Genomic DNA, 21,652 nt, shown 5'->3' with positions numbered 1-21,652 from the left:
ACCACTGGAAAAACCGTAGCCTTGACTAGATGGACCTTTGTTGGCAAAGTAATGTCTCTGTTTTTCAACATGCTATCTAGGTTGGTCATAACTTTCCTTCCAAGGAGTAAGTGTCTTTTAATTTCATGGCTGCAGTCACCATCTGCAGTGATTTTGGAGCCCCAAAAAATAAAGTCTGGCACTGTTTCCACTACTTCCCCATCTATTTGCCATGAAGTGCTAAGACCAGATGCCATGATCTTCGTTTTCTGAATGTTGAGCTTTAAGCCAACTTTTTCACTCTCCACTTCCACTTTCATCAAGAGGCTTTTTAGTTCCTTTTCACTTTCTGCCATAAGGGTGGTGTCATCTGCATATCTGTGGTTATTGATATTTCTCCCGGCAATCTTGATTCCAGCTTGTGCTTTTTCCAGCCCAGAGTTTCTCGTGATGTACTTTGTGTATAAGTTAAATAAGCAGGGTGACAATATACAGCCTTGACGTACTCCTTTTCCTATTTGGAACCAGTCTGTTGTTCCATATCCAGTTCTAACTGTTGCTTCATGACCTGCATATAGGTTTCTCAACAGGCAGGTTAGGTGGTCTGGTATTCCCATCTCTTGAAGAATGTTCCACAGTTTATTGTGATCCACACAGTCAAAGGCTTTGGCATAGTCAATAAAGCAGAAATAGATGTTTTTCTGGAACTCTCTTGCTTTTTCCATGATCCAGCAGATGTTGGCAATTTGATCTCTGGTTCCTCTGCCTTTTCTAAAACCAGCTTGAACATCTGGAAGTTCACGGTTCACGTATATATATGTAGAGATAGTTAATTTTACTGAATAAAGGCCAAATCATTTAAAAATACTAATGGAAGTTCATATACTCAGGAATCAAATGTATTAAAGCACTTCAACAGTACCAAATTTGATTTTCATATTTATAATTTAAATTTGTACAGATTATCAACAATGAGAGTCCTAGAATAACAGATCGAGACTACCCAAACAGACTGTTTATTGAAAGGAACATTATATAGGGGGAAATGAACATCAGACTTAAGAACACAACTGTCTCCAAAATTAAGATATCAGCAGAAATATCTTCTTATAATACAGTTAACAATCTTATGCTGTTTCACATGGTTGGGGCTTGTGCTCAGTGAAGGAGAGAAGGACTAATGCTTTTCTAATCCAAAGAAAATTCAGCAGGCTACCTTCTGAATGTACAGATCATTTCCTGAGTTGGTATGTCATATATTCCACTGAATGCAATTTTGGTGAAAGATACCTATTTAAAAGTTCCAGGAGAAAGTAGTTTCACTTACCACAAGCTATATAATCTCCATTGGAAGCAAGGCCTACAAAGTTTTTTTCATTGATATGGCCCTTGAAGGAGCGTAGGCAGTATGGCTTCCCTACATTCCACAGCTTTAGCTGGCTGTCTGTTGAACTGAGAGAAACACAAGAAGTTAGAACACCTCTAAGATTTCATGACATGAAACGCATCACTACTACTAATCAGAGGCAATCCAGTTTGGTGGTAGGGAATGCAGACTCTGGAGCCAGATTGTCTGAGTCAGAATGCTCAGTATGCTATTATTTGCTTTTGACCTTAGGAAAGTTAATACAAACTCTTTTGCCTCAATATTTTCATCAGTTAAATATGAAATATAGTTTTTCCTATTTTACATGATTAGACGAATCCTAGAAGAGATTGAAAAAAAATTAAATTAATTTATTTAAATGCTTTCAGTAGTCCCTGGGCACATAGGAAGTATAACCATTAGCCATCAATAACACCATATGACCACCATCAAACAATAAGAAAGCTCTATTGGGAGTTGTGTTCCCAATTTCAGTTGATTTATTTTTTCAACTGTTCAATTATATTAGTACATTAAATATAAACTATCTTCACAGCTGAGTTGTACCTACAGGCAAGGAATACTATGAATGTTTGGTCTATACAGTTTACTATTATGCAAATGCAGCTGTTAATCAAAAAATAATTGAATATAAAAATCAACACTAATCCTATCATGCAAAGACAGTCTGAGGATTTGAATAAAATACTCAATACTCCTAACTTTTTATTATAAAAATTGAATCATACAGCACATTATTTTTGCAAAGTGCTTCTTCCTCATCCAACAATTTGTTTTACATTTTGTGTGAAATAAACACATTTCTCTATTAATGACTATATAATAAATCATCTTTTCTCTAACAGTCACAGACTAGGGCACCATGCTAAATGTTTGACATACAATGTTTTATTCAAAGAATCACAGCGTATAAGTAGTATTCTCAGTTCCATTTCAGAGGTGAGGGAACAGATATTGAAGGTTAAGAATATTTTTAAGGTAACACTGCTAGTAAATAGTAGAGCCAAGATTGAAACTCTTATTTCACAGGCCACATTCCAAACTTCCAAAACTCTATTGTTTCTCATTATTTTTCAACATAGCATTTATTCTCAGACATTTATGCTGTTTTTTGGTTTTGGGGTTTTTTTGGCCATGCCATGCAGCTTGTGTAGTTCCCCGACCAGCGTTCGAACCTGGACCCTGGCAGTGGAAGTGCAGAGCTATAACCACTGGACCGCCAGGGAATTTCTGACATTTATGTTGTTTTAAATTTTTTTTTCTGCTAGTCAAAGAATTCAGAGGCTGCAGCAACATGTATGCGTAGGATTGGTTTAATATTACTTTTTTCATATTTCCAAATGTACTTGTGGGTAAACTTGTCTCACATACTTTTAAACACCAAATATGTTCAAGAGGAAAATCATCATGATTTATAAACACCAAAAAGGAAAAAAGACTGGTGAATATATATACCACAAATCTACATTAAAAAAGGTCGACTAAGATTTCGAATTTATACAGTTAAGCATACATATACTTCAACTTCCTGGCTTCCCTGGTGGCTCAGACAGTAAAGAATCTGCCAATCTGCCTGCAATGAAGAGACCTGGGTTCAATCCCTGGGTAGGGAAGATCCCCTGGAGAAGGAAATGGCTACCCACTCCAGTATTTTCGCTTGCCTGGAAAATCTGATAGACAGAGCCTGGTGGGCTATGGCCCTTTGGGTCGCAAAGAGTTGCACACGACTGAGCAACTAACACTTCACTTCTTACTTCAACTAGTTGAAATCAAACTAACTGATTCAACACTTATAAGTCTGAAATTTAAGAAAAAATATTTTTGCCATATATCATTCATATTTGAATCTGAATAAAGTTTTCATTATTTACTGCCCATTATTACTTCTAAAGAAGGAGACTTTTTGACTGGTCATCACTTTTAATATACATTTGTGAACTAATTTTCTGTTAACTCCCCTTAGAAATTCAGCTCTCATTTTCTTTTTTCCCTTTTTTCTTTTTTTTAAATAACAATCAAATTACCTTGTTAAATCAACTCAAATTACCAAGTTCTTATCTAGAGCAACCAGTATGGAGACAGATGTGGTGGGAGATCCCAAGTATAAGGCCCTGGTGTTAATAATCTCCTAGGATATATTAGAAACTATGTGAAAGAAAGAAAACAATGTATGATTAAGCTTGAGAAGAAATAATATATATGAAAAAAGGAGACTGAGAATGGGCTTTTACTAGGGTAATATAAAGTAAAGAGAACAATAAAATGGATAACAGAAGGGACTGTCCCTGTTGGTAGAAAAGCTTAATCAACACTATTTTAGCAACTGAGATGTACTTTTCTGGTTGACACCTTTTTTACCTTCAACAAAATAAAAGATAACTAAAAGCTTATTTATGGCTCTCTAGTTCAGAAGGCGTCTTAAAGAATATTTGTCAGGTATAAGCAGTCATATTTAGAAAGTTCTCTTCAAAATATAGGTAAAACTCACCATGAAATCATAGGGAGATCAAGTAACATGGAATCATAAAATACTGATTCCATGTTTAAAACAATATTCAATCAAATATTGCTTTAAACCCCAAATTATACTACTGTGCCACAATACAGATAATATATAAAAACATATAGTGCTCTTTAGTAAATGAAACTCTTCTCATTATTATATTGTATCAACTGTTGTTTCTCTGTTTTTTAAGGAGCAGGGGCTGAAATTCAATCTGAAGTTCAAATATTTAAGGGGGCAACTTTAAAAAATATAGCATCGTCTGGATTTTCTTCACAAATAACATATAAAAGAGAGCAATACAGATGAAAATACACATGTATTTTAATTAAATAAGTTATAAAATTCTACTACTTTAAGAAAAAGTACATATACCACAGTGTTACTCTTCAGAAAACCCATGGTGACATTACAAACCAGTACACGATGACATGTTAAACTCAATTTCTGAAAAGAGTAATACTCACGCAGAGACGATTTCCTCACCACTCACAAACTTTGCATAAGAGACGGCTTTTCGGTGTCCTTTGAATACCATGATTGGCTGTTTAGTGTTACGAAGATCATAGTAGTGAACACAGTGATCTAAAAGAAAAACAAACAGAAAAGAAGAAAAAAATGCAGTAAATGAAGAAATGGAAAGCAAAGCTAATTTTAACTGGTTTGAGGGTATTTCATCAAATGTTTCAGAAACAATATCCAACCTATAATACTCAGAAAACTAAGGGTAACGACTCATTTTCAAAGATAAGCAAATGCAGTAAGTTTTGTTTCGCAGCTAGAATACGGTTAGTACAAAACAGTGTATACACATATGCCAATGTGAGTCTCAAAGGGAGTGCCACTGATATTTCTTGAGATCCTGGCCCCAGAAATAGTATTAAGAGTTCCAAAACACTGGAAAAATTTTAATGTATCCTTACGTTCTGATGGCTTTAGAAAAGTAATGTAAACATTTTGGGCTTCAAGTTAAACAAAATGCAATACAATTTTGCTTCCCACATTTGCTTTTTAAAATATACTTTCTTGAGATACATTTTCCATATCGTAAAAATCTACTCACTGCAAGTACATGATTCAATGATTTTTATTAACTTTACCCAGTGGTGCAAGCATCATCATAAATCAGTTTTAGAACATTTTCTTCATTCCAATAAGACCCCTCACGCATATTTACCACCCACTACCCTAGGCAACTGCTATATTTTACCTCTATAAATTTGCCTTTTTCTGAAAACTTTTATACAAATGGAATCATACTATATGTAACTTTTATGTATGGATGGCTTCTTTACCTAATGTTTCTACAGTCCATCCACAGGTTTAACTGTGTTAGCAGTTCATTCTTTTCTGTTGCTAAATAGTATCCACTGTGTGGATATACCACATCTTGTCCACCCACTCACCAGTTTATGGATATCTGTTTCAAGTTTTTGATTATTGTGAATAATGTTGCTATTAAACACTCACATTCAAATCTTTGTATGGACATTTATTTAGGTCTTATGCAAATACCTGAAAAGTGCAAATTCTGTATCATGTTACAATCTTGTGTTTAACTCTGAGAAACTGACAAAACTGTGCAGGATATCATTCCACACTCCCACCAACACATGACATTCCAATCCCATTACTGAGTTCTTTGAAACTTTTGGATACACGTCGGAAATGCGTTTTGCAAATATTTTCAACCATTCTGTTGCTTATCTTTTCAGATAAGTACAGAAGCTTTTGTACTTTGATAAGTTTTTAACTTTATAAGGTTCATTTTAACTTTTTTTATAGAACAATCGGTATTGTAAATATAAAAACTGACTAATCCAAGTTCTTAAAGATTTTCCTATTTTTTTTCCTAAGTTTTATTGTTTTGGTTCTTACATTTAGGTCTGTGATCAATTTTAAGTTAATTTCTGTGTATGGTGTGAAGTAAAGGCCTTAGTAAATATTTTTGCATGTGGATGGATATGAATCCAGTTGTCCCAGTATCATTTGAGACAGACTACTTTTTCCCCAATGAATTGCTTGGCACCTTTACTGAAAATGAATGGACTATAAATAAGGATTTGTTTCTGGTTTCTTAATTCTTAATCAATTGATCCATACAAATCTACTCTTCTGCTACTACAACAATGTCTTAATAACTAGAGCTTTATAATTCTGAAACAGGGAAGAAAAAGTCCTCAAACCTTATTCCTTCTCAAAATTGTTTTGGTAGTTCCTGGTCTTTTCCATTTTCAGTTTATTTTACTTTGAGTTCATTGAGCTTCCCGGATGTGTAAAGTGATGTTTATTAAGCAATTTGGAAAGATCTAGGCTATTCTTTCCTCAAATTTTTCCTGGCTCTTCTCTCTCACCTCACCTTCTGTGAGTGTGCACTGTATGTACTGGTATGTCCGATAGTGTCTCACAGGTTTCCGATGCTTCATTCATTTTTCTCTTCATTCTTTTTTCTCCCTATTACTTAGACTGAATAATCACTATTGATCTGCCTTTTGAGTTCACTGACTCTTTTGCCAGCTCAAATTTGCTCATGAGTCCCTCCAGTTATTTCTTCTTTTCAGTTACTATACTTTTCAACTACAGAGTTCTGATTTGATTTTTATTTCTATTTTTAATACTATTTGAAAAGATATATTTGTCATATTTCCCCTTAACTCCTTAATTATGGTTTAATTCATTGAATATTATCTATAAAAGCTGACTAGTCTCTATCTAGTAAGCCCAACATATGGGATGGAGAAGGCAATGGCAACCCACTCCAGTACTCTTGCCTGGAAAATCCCATGGACGGAGGAGCTTGGTAGGCTGCAGTCCATGGGGTTGCTAAGAGTCAGACATGACTGAGCGACTTCACTTTCTCGCATTGGAGAAGGAAATGGCAACCCACTCCAGTGTTCTTGCTTGGAGAATCCCAGGGACAGAGGAGCCTGGTGGGTTGCCGTCTATGGGGGTCGCACAGAGTCGGACACGACTGAGGCGACTTAGCAGCAGCAGCAGCAGCAGCAGCAACATATGGGATAGTTTTTATCGATTGAATTTTTCCTGTTTCTTGGTATATATCATAAACTTTTTTCTCAAAAACTAGACATTTCAGAGAAATGGATAAAGAAGATGTGGTACAAATACACAATGGAATATTCCTCAAGCCATTAAAAAGAATGAAATAATGCCAATTCAGCAACATGGATGGACCTAGAGACTGTCATACTGAGTGAGGTCCAGTCAGAGAAGGAGAAGAATTCTATGACATCCTTTATATGTGGAATCTAAAAAGAAATGATACAAATGATCAGATCAGATCAGATCAGTCACTCAGTCATGTCCGACTCTTTGCGACCCCATGAATCGCAGCACACCAGGCCTCCCTGTCCATCACCAACTCCCGGAGTTCACCCAGACTCACGTCCATCGAGTCAGTGACGCCATCCAGCCATCTCATCCTCTGTCGTCCCCTTCTCCTCCTGCCCCCAATCCCTCCCAGCATCAGAGTCTTTTCCAATGAGTCAACTCTTTGCATGAGGTGGCCAAAGTACTGGAGTTTCAGCTTTAGCATCATTCCTTCCAAAGAAATCCCAGGGCTGATCTCCTTCAGAACGGACTGCTTGGATCTCCTTGCAGTCCAAGGGACTCTCAAGAGTCTTCTCCAACACCACAGTTCAAAAGCATTAATTCTTCGGCGTTCAGCCTTCTTCACAGTCCAACTCTCATATCCATACATGACCACAGGAAAAACCATAGCCTTGACTAGACGAAGCTTTGTTGGCAAAGTAATGTCTCTGCTTTTCAATATGCTATCTAGGTTGGTCATAGCTTTCCTTCTAAGGAGTAAGCATCTTTTAATTTCATGGTTGCAGTCACCATCTGTAGTGATTTTGGAGCCCAGAAAAATAAAAGTCTAACACTGTTTCCACTGTTTCCCCATCTATTTCCCATGAAGTGATGGGACTGGATGCCATGATCGTTTTCTGAATGTTGAGCTTTAAGCCAACTTTTTCACTCTCCACTTTCACTTTCATCAAGAGGCTTTGTAGTTCCTCTTCACTTTCTGCCATAAGGTGGTGTCATCTGCATATCTGAGGTTATTGATATTTCTCCCGGAAATCTTGATTCCAGCTTGTGTTTCTTGCAGTCCAGCATTTCTCATGATGTACTCTGCATATAAGTTAAATAAACAGGGTGACAATATACAGTCTTGATGAACTCCTTTTCCTATTTGGAACCAGTCTGTTGTTCCATGTCCAGTTCTAACGGTTGCTTCCTGACCTGCATACAAATTTCTCAAGAGGCAGGTCAGGTGGTCTGGTATTCCCATTTCTTTCAGAATTTTCCACAGTTTATTGTGATCCACACAGTCAGAAGCTTTGGCATAGTCAAGAAAGCAGAAATAGATGCTTTTCTGGAACTCTCTTGCTTTTTCCATGATCCAGCGAATGTTGGCAACTTGATCTCTGGTTCCTCTGCCTTTTCTAAAACCAGCTTGAACATCAGGAAGTTCACGGTTCACATATTGCTGAAGCCTGGCTTGGAGAATTTTGAGCATTACTTTACTAGCGTGTGAGATGAGTGCAATTGTGCGGTAGTTTGAGCATTCTTTGGCATTGCCTTTCTTTGGCATTGGAATGAAAACTGCCCTTTTCCAGTCCTGTGGCCACTGCTGAGTTTTCCAAATTTGCTGGCATATTGAGTGCAGCACTTTCACAGCGAACTTACTTATAAAACAGACTCACAGACTTAGAGACTTATGATTGCTGGGGGGAATAACGCGGAGATGGGATAGTTAGGGAGTTTGGGATGGACATGGATACACTGCTATATTTAAAATGAGTAACAAGGACCTACTGAATAGCACAGGGAACTCTGCTCAATGTTATGTGGCAGCCTGGATGGGAGGGGACCTGGGGGGACTATGGCTTCACTGTGAATGATGACTGCAGCCATGAAACTAAAAGGCACTTGCTCGTTGGAAGGAAAGCTATGACAAAACTAGACAGTATATTAAAAAGTAGAGACATCACTTTGCCAACAGAGGTCCACATAGTCAAAGCTATGGTTTTTCCAGTAGTCAGATATGGATGTGAGAGTTAGACCATAAAGAAGGCTGAGCACCAAAGAACTGATGTTTTCTAACTGTGGTGCTGGAGAAGACTCTTGAGAGACCCTTAGACTGCAAGGAGATCAAACCAGTTAATCTTAAAGGAAATCAACCCTAAATATTAATTGGAAGGACTGGTACTGAAGCTGAAGCTCTAATATTTTGGCCACCTGATTTGAAGAGCTGACTCACTGGAAAAGACCCCAATGCTGGGAAAGATCGAGGGTAGGAGGAGAAGGGGATGACAGAGGAAGAGATGGTTGGATGGCATCACTGAATCAATGGATGTGAGTCTGAGCAAACCCCAGGAGATAGTGTAGGGCAGGACCCCAGCACCCTGGAGTCCATGGGGCTGCAAAGTCAGACAGGACCAAGCAACTGAATAACAACAACAACATGACTTGTTGGTTTTAATTACCTCTGGTGGGAGAAATGTGTTTTCCTTAAACTCTTTCCCTTAAAAGTGTTTCTCAGACTGGAAACAGGGAAAATAGTGTTTAAATTTTCATACTCAGTAATAGGACCTAGTACATGTTCTATGCATAGATATTAGTGGCTAAACAATGATAACACTGTTAAGTTTTATCATTGGAAAACAAACAAATTTGTATCAAATATAGAAAAGTTTTAAAATTTGTTTCTGTTATTTGAATTCACTTGAAAGTATACACAACAAATTACTTGTGGAATATATAGTTTTATTATCATACTACTGTAATATGGCACAACACACAATCTAGAATATTCAGTGGCTTATAAAATACTAAATAAGCACAAAATGCTAGCAAAATTTCCTGGTTTCACAGTTTACCTGCTTTGGAATCAGTTCCTGTGCAATAAACTGTGTGTTAATCACCAGGGAAATTCAAGGATCTGTTTTCCTCTTCAACTTAGTAGGTGACTTTTTTTTACATTAAACTTTTATAAAATTATTCAATCATAAATATAAATTCAGAGGCAATGCTCTGCAAATCTTAATGGCTTTAGAAATACAAAATCAGCATTGCCACAAGAGAAATAAAATGGAGTAGTAATCTATTTCCTAGATTGCTAAGTTTACACACAGGCAAATAAACACCTGCAAAAATATGTGTTTATTCTTTGAGAATGAATTTGCTTCCGTCTTCACTGATCTGCTTTACTTCAATCTCTTTTCAAACACTTTTGCTTTAAGGAATCAATGTAAACAATGCTTAAGTAATAACTAATAAACACTGGGGATACTTTAAACTATTTTCATTACTAGAAAGACAATAAAGCCAAAGTAAAAATAAACCATATGGACAAGTAAAGATTGTAAATAAATCTACTGATTTATTTCAAATATCTAGAAAATAGTTGTCTAAATTAGTGATAGTAGGAAAGAACCAAAAAAGCTTAGACAGGGTTCTTATACATACAGCATTTAGCTGATCATTTTTAAATTTTTAGTAAAATAACCCAATCAGGGGATTTGGTTTTTCAAATGGTAAATTCAATCTGTTTAAATTTACTGTGATCAGATTAGTCAAATGTTTGGATTAACTCTCATCATTATTTAGTTTTTTACTTTTTTTATCCTGGCATTTTCTGTGGTTCTTCATTTCCTGCCTTGTAGCTGCTGCTGCTAAGTCGCTTCAGTTGTGTCCGACTCTGTGCGACCCCATAGACGGCAGCCCACTAGGCTCCTCTGTCCTTGGGATTCTCCAGGCAAGAATACTGGAGTGGGTTGCCATTACAAACTGAGTTTTCTCTCTTACTGTAGGTTTGAAAGTAGAGTTTCTACTTCTATTCTTTAATGATTTAAAATTTGAGAATGCAGGCATGACTTTAAGGACAAAGTTAATTAATAGTTATACAGACTATATAAAAACCTTACATTGTTTCCATTTCATGAATACTCCTCCAAAACCTAGGTTACATTTTAATTGTCCAAATTTTTACTTCCACCTTTAAGAAATCCCCCAAAATGGCACCCCACTGCAGTACTCTTAGTGACTAAACAACAACAACAACAATAGATGTTAACTTCGGAGAAAGCAATGGCACCCCACTCCAGTACTCTTGCCTGGAAAATCCCATGGACGGAGGAGCCTGGTGGGCTGCAGTCCATGGGGTCTCGAAGAGTCGGACACGACTGAGCGACTTCACTTTCACTTTTCATTTTCATGCACTGGAGAAGGAAATGGCAACCCGCTCCAGTGTTGTTGCCTGGAGAATCCCAGGGGCGGGGGGGCCTGATGGGCTGCCGTCTATGGGGTCACGACTGAAGCAACTTAGCAGCAGTCTTATTTTTCTATTATTGTTGTTTTATAGACTCAATACTAGCTAAGATTTACCCACATATATGAATCTCTTTGCTCACAGGATTTCATTCCTTACATTTTATTCAATTCTTGATATAATTCTCTTCTTTTGTTTATTTCTCTGTGATGGGGTAGGAAGAAGAAGCATCCCATACCATGAAGGCAGTGGTTAGAATTCTCAGAGTCAAATCCTCTACACCACTCAGAGCCCAGGCTAAGATGAAGTTTCCAGAACTGTCACCTTGCAAATAAGCAATTACAACACTCTAGGTACACAGTTCCTAGGTCCACACCATCTGTTCCCTCCCTACTAACTCTTCAACATCCAGAGCCCTGGATTACTGAGGCCAGCAACTTCCCATCACCAGCAGGGAACAGAACTTCAGCTCACATGTCTAATTCTCTGGTTTTTATATTCTGCTTTGTTTGTGACCCTTCACTATTTCAATACTCTGTAAGCTATGTATCTAAAAGAGTATTTTATGTATTTTACCTAAAGTAGTGTTTAGCTAAAATATAAATGTTCACTGACAGAGGATTTTCAGTTTATATAGTCTATCACACGCTGGGCTGGAAGAAGCACAAGCTGGAATCAAGATTTGCCAGGAGAAATATCAATAACCGCAGATATGCAGATGACACCACCCTTATGGCAGAAAGTGAAGAGGAACTAAGAAGTCTCTTGATGAAAGTGAAAGTGGAGAGTGAAAAAGTTGGCTTAAAGCTCAACATTCAGAAAACGAAGATCATGGCATTTGGTCCCATCACTTCATGGCAAATAGATGGGGAAACAGTGGAAACAGTGTCAGACTTTATGTTTTTGGGCTCCAAAATCACTGCAGATGGTGACTGCAGCCATGAAATTAAAAGACGCTTACTCCTTGGAAGGAAAGTTATGACCAACCTAGATAGCATATTGAAAAGCAGAGACATTTGCCAACAAAAGTCCGTCTAGTCAAGGCTATGGTTTTTCCTGTGGTCATGTATGGATGTGAGAGATGGACTGTGAAGAAGGCTGAGTGCCGAAGAATTGATGCTTTTGAACTGTGGTGTTGGAGAAGACTCTTGAGAGTCCCTTGGACTGCAAGGAGATCCAACCAGTCCATTCTGAAGGAGATCAGCCCTCGGATTTCTTTGGAAGGAATGATGCTGAAGCTGAAACTCCAGTACTTTGGCCACCTTATGCAAAGAGTTGACTCATTGGAAAAGACCCTGATGCTGGGAGGGGTTGGGGGCAGGAGGAGAAGGGGACGACAGAGGATGAGATGGCTAGATGGCATCACCAACTCAATGGACGTGAGTTTGAGTGAACTCCAGGAGTTGGTGATGGACAGGGAGGCCTGGCGTGCTGCGATTCATGGGGTCGCAAAGAGTTGGACACGACTGAGCAACTGAACTGATGCTGTTTTTAAAGAGTCATAATGAATCATAATATCTCAATAATAATAGTTCATTAAAAATAATACTAGTTCATAAGAAAAAACAATTTGGCTTTTCTATTTTACTAGACAGATTTGGTCCTTATGTTTTGCTAAATGATATTAAAACAAAGACAATACTTTAATGCAATGAAGTTCATCAAACAAAGATTTCTATGACATATAAAATATCTTCATTATTTAGCCTTTATCTGCATTTCCATATTCTTGTTTCACCAATTCAGTAACCAGTAAATACTTTTAGCAAGAATAGTTATTCCTGTCCCAGGAGAAGTCAGAGGGGTACACATGAAAACAATCTGAGGAGCAATTCTGAAATGCAAATGCTTGGTCTCCTCTCTTAAGAGTCCAATTCAGTAGGTCTATAATAGGGCCCAGACGTGAATAATGCTTCAGCTTTTTAAAAAAGACTGATACATTTCAGATTTTTAAAAACACTATTACTATTTTTTTTACAACATATTATATAACTTACTTACTTGTCTACCTTTCTGTGATTTCCTGAATTTTAGGATTATTTTTTATTTTACTTTAATTTTTTATTTTATAGATGGTAACAAATACAAAGTTATTTTAAAAATAAGTGTTCCCCTGCCTTGTGACCTCAGCTCTCTGAGGGGATCAGGAAAAGTTATAATTTTGTTTCTCATAAAGTGTTTTTTGCTTTTAAGATGAAGGTAACATTTTTTTCGGTAGCTTTCTATAAACTAAGCCAAAGTGCTATGTTTTGACAACATTTCCTCATCACATCTATAGAGCACATATTCTTGCACACTTGTAAGAAAACTACACTGACCTGGCCTGGTGTAGTGTTTCTTCTCATTCACACCAGCCTACCAGAGTAACAGCTCAGTCTTTCCTTATTCACTTTGCAGTAGCATCTATAAGTATCTTGGCTAGAAAATTTTAATATGTAGAACAATTTAATATATTTAATAAAAATTTAATATAATTTAATATATTGGCAATCCTGGTCTCACAATCAGTTGTCTCTGTGACATCAGTATCACTATATACCCAGTTAGAAATAAAGTCTGACAAAATGACTCATAAAAGGAATAAATATAGGGAAGTCAATTCTAAGCTGATAGAAGACAAATAATTTATTATTTTGTCAGCAAAATCTCAGATTTCTGCTTGATTAGTAGTCTGAAAAAGGCATTTACTCAATTTTTCTGGCATGGCAGAAGAACTGTAAAACAAAGAGATAACAAGAATTGAAGAATGAACTGGTGGCAATGAAAGGAAATCAGGAAATGTATATGTAAGAGACTCAAACACGGGCTTGAGAGCCACTGGTAAAGGGGGCATAACACATAAGACTAGAGGAAAACAGGAGAAGGAAGAGGAACAGGACGCAGGGGAGAAGGAGAAGGGCACTGATAGAAGAAATGGAGGCTGTAAGGGAGGAGAGAGGAAAGGAGAATCACAAGAGTGAAAGATCAGGGAAGAAGGGCAGAACGGAAAAGGGAAAGATGGAGGGGAAGAAGACAGAGGAAGGAGAGAAGGAAACAAAAGAGAGGGAGAGAAAAGGAAGGAAGAGAAGGAAGGGCAGCTGAGAGAGAGCACTAGAGAACATGAACAAGCAAGAGGCAACACATCTATAGGCAAGAAAAAATTTTCTCTGATTCTGAACTACAACCACAGACAGTTCTATAATGGCAGTGTTCTTTTCACACTCATGTGTGAACTTATGAAAAAACCCACATCTTACTAAAACTCCTTCATTTATATCATAAAAATACATATTTCTTAATAACTACAAATGTTTTTTTCATTTAACGTTGTGTGATAACTCATTTAAAGACTAACCAAACAATTAGTTAGATTCACTGGTGGTTCAGAGTGGAAAGAATCTGCCTGCAATGCAGGAGACCTGGGTTTGATCCCTGGGTTGGGAAGATTCTTGCCAGGAGAATTCCATGGAGTGAGGAGCCTGGCGGGCTACAGTGCATGGGGTCACAAAGAGTTGCACACAACTGAGTGACTTCCATTTCACTTTTCAATCTAACAATTTTAAAGCATTTAGCACCTGTTTTTTGACAGGTAATAGCTATGAGTAATAGCTACTCATTGATTCTTTGCTGACTACAACTATCTACCTACATCTGTCCCCAAATTAACTAACCAAGTAGACTTCTATGTTTCCTAAATGAATACTGAAAACTATAGCCTCATAAATTTTAAAATCAAAGTCTAAAATTTTTCATGATAAACTTTCAAGAGCTGCCGTCTACAACATATTTAAATAATAACATTTTAAAATATGAATTAAGTATATCTAATGAAATCTAAACATCACAATAGTTTGATGTTGAACATCACCCATTAAAAATATACATAAATTATTTAATAACGGAAAACTTTGTGTAATCTTTTCTTTGAATTTTGTTTCATTTCCCTTGCAAAATAAAATGTATCCAGTCGATTTTATACTGTCTTTTTAGACTGTCTTACTTAGCATTCTCTCCTTTGAAAAAGAAAAATGTACACAATACAAACATTAATTTTCTGTGACCAAAATGCTCTAATTGTAAGACATTTTTTCCACTTGAGTTACGATTAAAGTTATCAGTAAACAATTGATAAAAAACAATAAATTTTGATAATTATTAAACAAAAGTAGTATTTTATCAGGGCTTCCCAGGTGGCACAGTGGTAAGAAACCTGCTAATGCAGGCGACACAAGACATGTGGGTTGGGTCCCTGGTTTGGAAAGATCCCCAGGAGTGGGAAATGGCAACCTGCTCCAGTTTTCTTGCCTGGAAAATTCCACGGACTGAGGAGCCTCGTGGGCTACAGTCCATGGGTTCACAAAAGAATTGCACACGACTGAGTAACTAAGCACACAGCACACAATATTTTATTAGAAATACATGTCTTCGTAAGACGATTGTAGCACAGCCTCTCCCTCTGCTTTTTGTCTTGGTAACTACAAATGAGTTTACCTACTCTTAGAATTCCATTTTTATTGTTGGTATTAATTTTATTCCTATAGTTTCATTTATAAATTTATACAGATACAGTCATAAAAGATGGAGAATGTCATAGTAATGTCATTCAATTTTTTAAATCCCATGTCTGTGCCCCAAATCACAGTCACCTATTGTTAAAAATATTTTTAATGATTTGACATCTTGATTGGACTGTGCCTTAATTTTTTATTTAACACGAGGAACTACAATCATCTACCTTGTTACCTAGTAATTGAGAGTATTTTACAAATCACAATTTTTGCAAAGTAATAAAATGGTTTTAACAACATCAAACATGTGCAGAAATACGATACCTTATCCCAAGCACTTGGGACAGATAAGCTTCATAATTCTAAACTTTTCACTTTTTGAAAGGAAATATGAAACACTCCAAATAAGGGTTGTGTCTGCACTCTGTAACCAAATACATCATGTTTCTACTGGAAAACTTGTGAACAATTACACGAAGTGGGATATATAAAGATAAGCAGATATCTAATCATGCCATCAAATGAAATGAATTTTTGGTATTCAGAACTTTCAAGATTTTCAAATTGCAGATAATGGACCACTGACCAGTATTAATTGTATCTGTTTATTATCCAACTGAAGTAAGAAGATCTACATCAATACTTAGTGCTAATGGCTACTTTGATTTGCTCCCATGGAACTTGAAAATAAGGAACAATGTATACACTTTTTGACAAAACTGAAGAAAGAAGTCCTTTAAAGAAAAAAATAAATTTCACACACTTTCACTGTTTCAAGAAATATCTAAAGTAAAAGAACTAAAACAAAGTACAAAATATACTTTTTCTAACACAATGTTTCACTCTTAACAGAAATATTTTTAAGACAAAGGATGACAGCAAGTTACTCAGTAACATTTAGGAAAAAAGAGTTCTTTGTTAGGTAATCCTGAGGTTTTTACAACCTGGCAAAATGTATCATCTTAAGACTCATAATAATGAGTATGCCTTTCTTCTGTAAAACAGAAAAAAGCTATTATAGAAGCTGAAGAAGACAAGGAGGCACTGGCATGGTATCTTAGGCTTCACTGCCAGGCATACCAACTTATATATGAACTTTGAGGATCTACATAAATTCTGAATGCCTTCTACATAAACCCTGAATACCTCCAGTGTTCCATCAGGGTTTTCTTACTTCAGTTTGGAGACCTTTGCTTCGGATTACATGTCACGTATTTAAGTATGCATTTTTACATGTGAAGATTATAAAGCATACACACAAAGGTAGTAGAGTATTTTTATGTAAAATTTCCCCTGTGATTTCACACAAGGGGAAGCCAGTGAAGGTAATATAATTAGCTAACGTACATTGACACTCAATAATGAACAATTCTTTCATAAACAGAAGATGATTAGAGCCTTGATAATTATGTAGCCTTTATTCACTCAGTATCATAAAATTTCTAAGAACAGAGCATTAATTAGTCATTACCACAAAATTGTGGTATAACAAACTATTCTAAAATTTAATAGCTTAGAGCCATCATTTATTTTCACAGATCTGAGAGACAGCTTAGTGTTGGCTAATTTCAGTAGCACTTCTTTATGAGGCTGAAGGTTGAATGATTTGGCTGGGGCAAATCAGCGCCACTCCAAGTGGCTTTCCTCCTCTCACTGGGACCAGCAGCTGGTTGATCATGTTCTCTTCCTGGTGATGGCAAAGGGGCAAAAGTAAGCAAGCCCAACTGGGAAAGTGCATTTCAAACTTTTTGTCAATTTTATATCTAACATAACTGGAGCCAAAGCAAGTCTCATGGATAAGTTCAAGGTCAGGGTGGGGTTGGTTCTGACAGTGGGAAAAAACTGTTTCATATCAAAGCACATAAGTACACAGAGGAGTAAAGAGCTAAGACCAATAATGCAATTTAATATAAATATTAAAATCTGAAACAAATCTTTCAGCATTAACAATAGCTTAATATTTAAACAGGCCAATTTAATTGGCTCTGCTTTTAATGTAAAATTCGTAGAGTTTAAAACACAGTTTATACAGCTTAAGAGTAATTCAGAACCACTAGAGGAAGAAATAACACTTGAAATATTAAGAGGTACAAGCACTACACATTCATATGTTGAATGGTCACAAAAAGATGAAATAATAATCACTAAACAGAAAGAAAGCTAGCTTAGTGAAACTTTGGAGCTCATGGCTTGTAATACTGACATGGCAACCTATATATGTTTCAAACTAAGATCTCTAGGGGGAAAAAAGAACAATCACATTTTATGTAATTCAATTATGTCCTTTAAGATAATATGTTAACCATGGTCTCTGTCTAATGATACCTGGAACTAAGATACTACTAGCTAAATTTTATTGTCTAGAGCAGTCTTTTGTAATATAGCCTCTTCTCCAATACTTATCCAAATTTTCCCACTAAAGAAATAATATGTAAATTACATGATTCATTACTCTACTGTATTTAGTATGTCTAAAAAAACTAACCTTACAAACAAAATGTAAAAACACCAAATAAATGTTCAAGTTCAGAAAAATGATTTCAATTTTTAATGTAAGTATTTCAAAAATATTTAAAGTATTTCATTTGACAGATTTACAATAATCTGCAACAGTAAGCCCTATTCAGAAATAACTTAAAAAAAACAAACAAACAACAACTTCAGGAAAACACACTTTCTGGAACCCATTAAGTAAATCACAAATAACAGGAAGTAAAAATCTTTCTTATTGAGTGAATATTTGAATAAACAATGATACTCATATTTAATCTGGAATTGTTGCTGTTTAGTCACTAAGTTGTGTCTGACCCTTTGCAACGCCATGAACTGTAGCCCACCAGGCTTCTTTGTACATGGGATTTCCCAGGCAAGGTTATTGAAGTGAGTTGCTACTTCCTTCTCCAGGGGATCTACCCAACCCAGGGATGAAACCTGTGTCTCCTTCTTGGCAGACAGATTGTTTACCATTGAGCCACCTGGGAAGCCCCATTCTTGCATTAAGCTTATTCTAACAATTCCCTTAAACATAAATGATCATGTCTTTGATGGCGGTTTAGTCACTAAGTCATGTCCGACTCTTGTGACTCCATGGACTATAGTCTACAAGGCTCCTCTATCCATGGGATTCTCCAGGTAAGAATACTGGACTGGGCTGCCATTCCCTTCTCCAGGAGATTTTTCGGACCCAGGGATTGAACCAGGTCTTTCTAGTCAAGAGAGTAACAGGTAAATTTGGCCTTGAAGTACAAAACGAAGCAGGTCAAAGGCTAACAGAGTTTTACCAAGAGAACGCACTGGTCATGACAGCAAACATCCTCTTCCAATAACACAAAAGAAGACTCTACACGTGGACATCACCAGATGGTCAATCTGAAATCAGATTGATTATATTCTTTGCAGCCAAAGGTGGAGAAGATCTATACGCTAGCAAAAACAAGACTGGGAGCTGACTGTGGCTCAGATCATGAACTCCTTATTGTCAAATTCAGACTGAAATTGAAGAAAGTAGGGAAAACCACTAGACCATTCAGGTATGACCTAAATCAAATCCCTTTAGGATTATACAGTGGAAGTGACAAATAGATTCAAGGGATTAGATCTAATAGAGTGCCTGAAGAACTATGGATGGAGGTTCATGACATTGTACAAGAGGCAGTGATTAAGACAATCCCCAAGAAAAAGAACTGTAAAAAGGGAAAACAGTTGTCTGACGAGGCCTTACAAATAGCTGAGAAAAGAGGAGAAGCTAAAGGCAAAGGAGAAAAGGAAAGATACATGTAGTTGAATGCAGAGTTCCAAAGAATAGCAAGGAGAGATAAGAAAGCCTTTCTCAGTGATCAGTGCAAAGAAATAGAGGAAAACGATAGAATGGGAAAGACTAGAGATCTCTTCGAGAAAATTAGATACTAAGGGAACATTTCATGCAAAGATGGGCACAATTAATGACAGAAATGGTATGGACCTAACAGAAGCAGAAGATATTAAGAGGTGGTAAAAATACACAGAAGAACTATACAAAAAAGATCTTCATGACCCAGATAACCACGATGCTGTGATCACTCACCTAGAGCCAGATATCTCAGAATGTGAAGTCAAGTGGGCTTTAGGAAGCCCACAAAGCTAGTGGAGCTGATGGAATTCCAGGTGAGCTATTTCAAATCCCGAAATATGATGCTGTGAAAGTGCTGCACTCAATATGCCAACAAATTTGGAAAACTCAGCAGTGGCCACAGGACTGGAAACAGTCAGTTTTCATTCCAACCCCAAAGAATGGCAATGCAAAAGAATGTTCAAACTATTGCACAATTGCACTCATCTCACATGCTAGCAAAGTAATGCTCAAAATTCTCCAAGCCAGGCTTCAACAGTACCTGAACCGTGAAGTTCCAGATGTTCAAGCTGGGTTTAGAAAAGGCAGAGGAACTAGAGATCAAATTGCCAACATCTGCTGGATCATTGAAAAAGCAAGAGAGTTTCAGAAAAACATCTACTTCTGCTTTATGGACTATGCCAAAGCCTTTGACTGTGTGGATCACAACAAACTATGGAAAATTGTTCAAGAGATGGGAATACCAGACCACCTTACCTGCCTCCTGAGAAATCTGTATGCCGGTCAAGAAGCAACAGTCAGAACCGGACATGGAACAACAGACAGGTTCCAAATCGGGAAAGGAGTATGTCAAGGCTATATATTGTCACCCTGCTTATTTAACTTGTATGCAGAGTACATCATGCGATATGCCAGGTTGGATGAGGCACAAGCTGGAATCAAGACTGCCGGGAGAAATATCAATAACATCAGATATACAGATGATACCACCCTTATGGCTGAATTAAAGAGCCTCTTAATGAAAGTGAAAGAGAAGAGTGAAAAAGTTGGCTTAACACTCAAGATTCAGGAAACTAAGATCATGGCATCTGGTCCCATCACTTCACAGATGGGGAAATAATGGAAACAGAAACTTCATTTTGGGGGGCTCCAAAATCACTGCAGATGGTGACTGCAGCCATGAAATTAAAAGACCCTTGCTCCTTGGAAGAAAAGCTATGACAGACCTAGACAGCATATTAAAAAGCAGAGACATTATTTTGCCAACAAAAGTCCATCTAGTCAAAGCTATGGTTTTTCCAGTAGTCATGGATGGATGTGAGAATTGAACTGTAAAGAAAGCTGAGCGCTGAAGAACTGATGCTTTTGAATTGTGTTGTTGGAGAAGACTCTTGAGAGTCCCTTGGACTGCAAGGAGATCCAACCAGTCCATCCTAAAGAAAGTCAGTCCTTAATATTCATTGGAAGGACTGATGCTGAAGTTGAAACTCCAATACTTTGGTCACCTGATGTGAAGAACTGACTCATCTGAAAAGACCCTGATGCTGGGGAAAATTGAAGGAAGGAGGAAAAGGGGATAACAGAGGATGCGGTGATTGGAATGGCCTCACCAATTCAATGCACATGAGTTTGAGTAAGCTCTGGGAGTTGGTGATGGACAGGGAAGCCTGGAGTGCTGCAGTCCATGGGGTTGCAAAGAGTCGGACATGACTGAGCGACTGAACTGAACCCCCTTTTTTAATGGTCTGCTCACATTTCCTATGGTCAATGTACATATTCCTAAACAGTGCAGTCTGTTTTGCATGCTCATAAATAGAACTGCAGTGTGTTTTTCTGACACTCTTTCATTCAACATTTATGCTCGTTATTCATCCGCATCATTTCATGGAGATGCAGTTCCTTCATTTTCACTGCTGAAAATGTTCTACAATGTGAATATGCAAACAATACAACTATGTACATTAATTAAATACATGTTTCCCTGGGGTGAGGTTTCTCAAACTTCAGTGTGAATAAAAATTATATGGGGAGCCTGTTAAAATAGCTGTTTCCTGTGTCTACCTCTGGAAACTGATTCAGTAGGTGTAGGTCAGGGTGTTAGAATTTGCATTTCTTACAAGCTCCTAGGTGATGCTAATGTTTATGCTTTGAGAAGTAAAGCTGTAGGATATAT

The 21,652-nt window shown here is 37.0% G+C and overlaps 1 protein-coding gene across 10 annotated transcripts in view; it reads right to left on the bottom strand.

Moving 5' to 3' along the window:
• The window catches only part of COP1 (COP1 E3 ubiquitin ligase), a 222,977-nt gene that overhangs the window by 44,959 nt on the left and 156,366 nt on the right, over nt 1–21,652 (bottom strand). For 8 of the 10 annotated variants that reach the window (XM_086342422.1, XM_086342423.1, XM_086342429.1 and 5 more), the window contains 2 exons: nt 4,337–4,454; nt 1,307–1,431 (listed from right to left, as the gene is read on the bottom strand). In XM_086342422.1, the coding sequence (XP_086198548.1) occupies nt 1,307–1,431; nt 4,337–4,454 (243 nt within the window). Of the gene's footprint in view, nt 1–1,306; nt 1,432–4,336; nt 4,455–15,522; nt 17,338–21,652 lie in introns of those variants that run through there. The other 2 variants (XM_086342431.1, XM_086342430.1) reach the window with 1 other exon arrangement.

Source organism: Bos grunniens, chromosome 16 (assembly GCF_055505025.1).
Source record: "Bos grunniens cultivar Pamir isolate PY7600 chromosome 16, Bosgru_T2T1.0, whole genome shotgun sequence".
In the NCBI taxonomy this organism is placed as follows: Eukaryota; Metazoa; Chordata; class Mammalia; order Artiodactyla; family Bovidae; genus Bos; species Bos grunniens.
The sequence above is the reverse complement of the archived record's forward strand: the minus strand, read 5'-3'. Positions and strand labels throughout refer to the sequence as shown.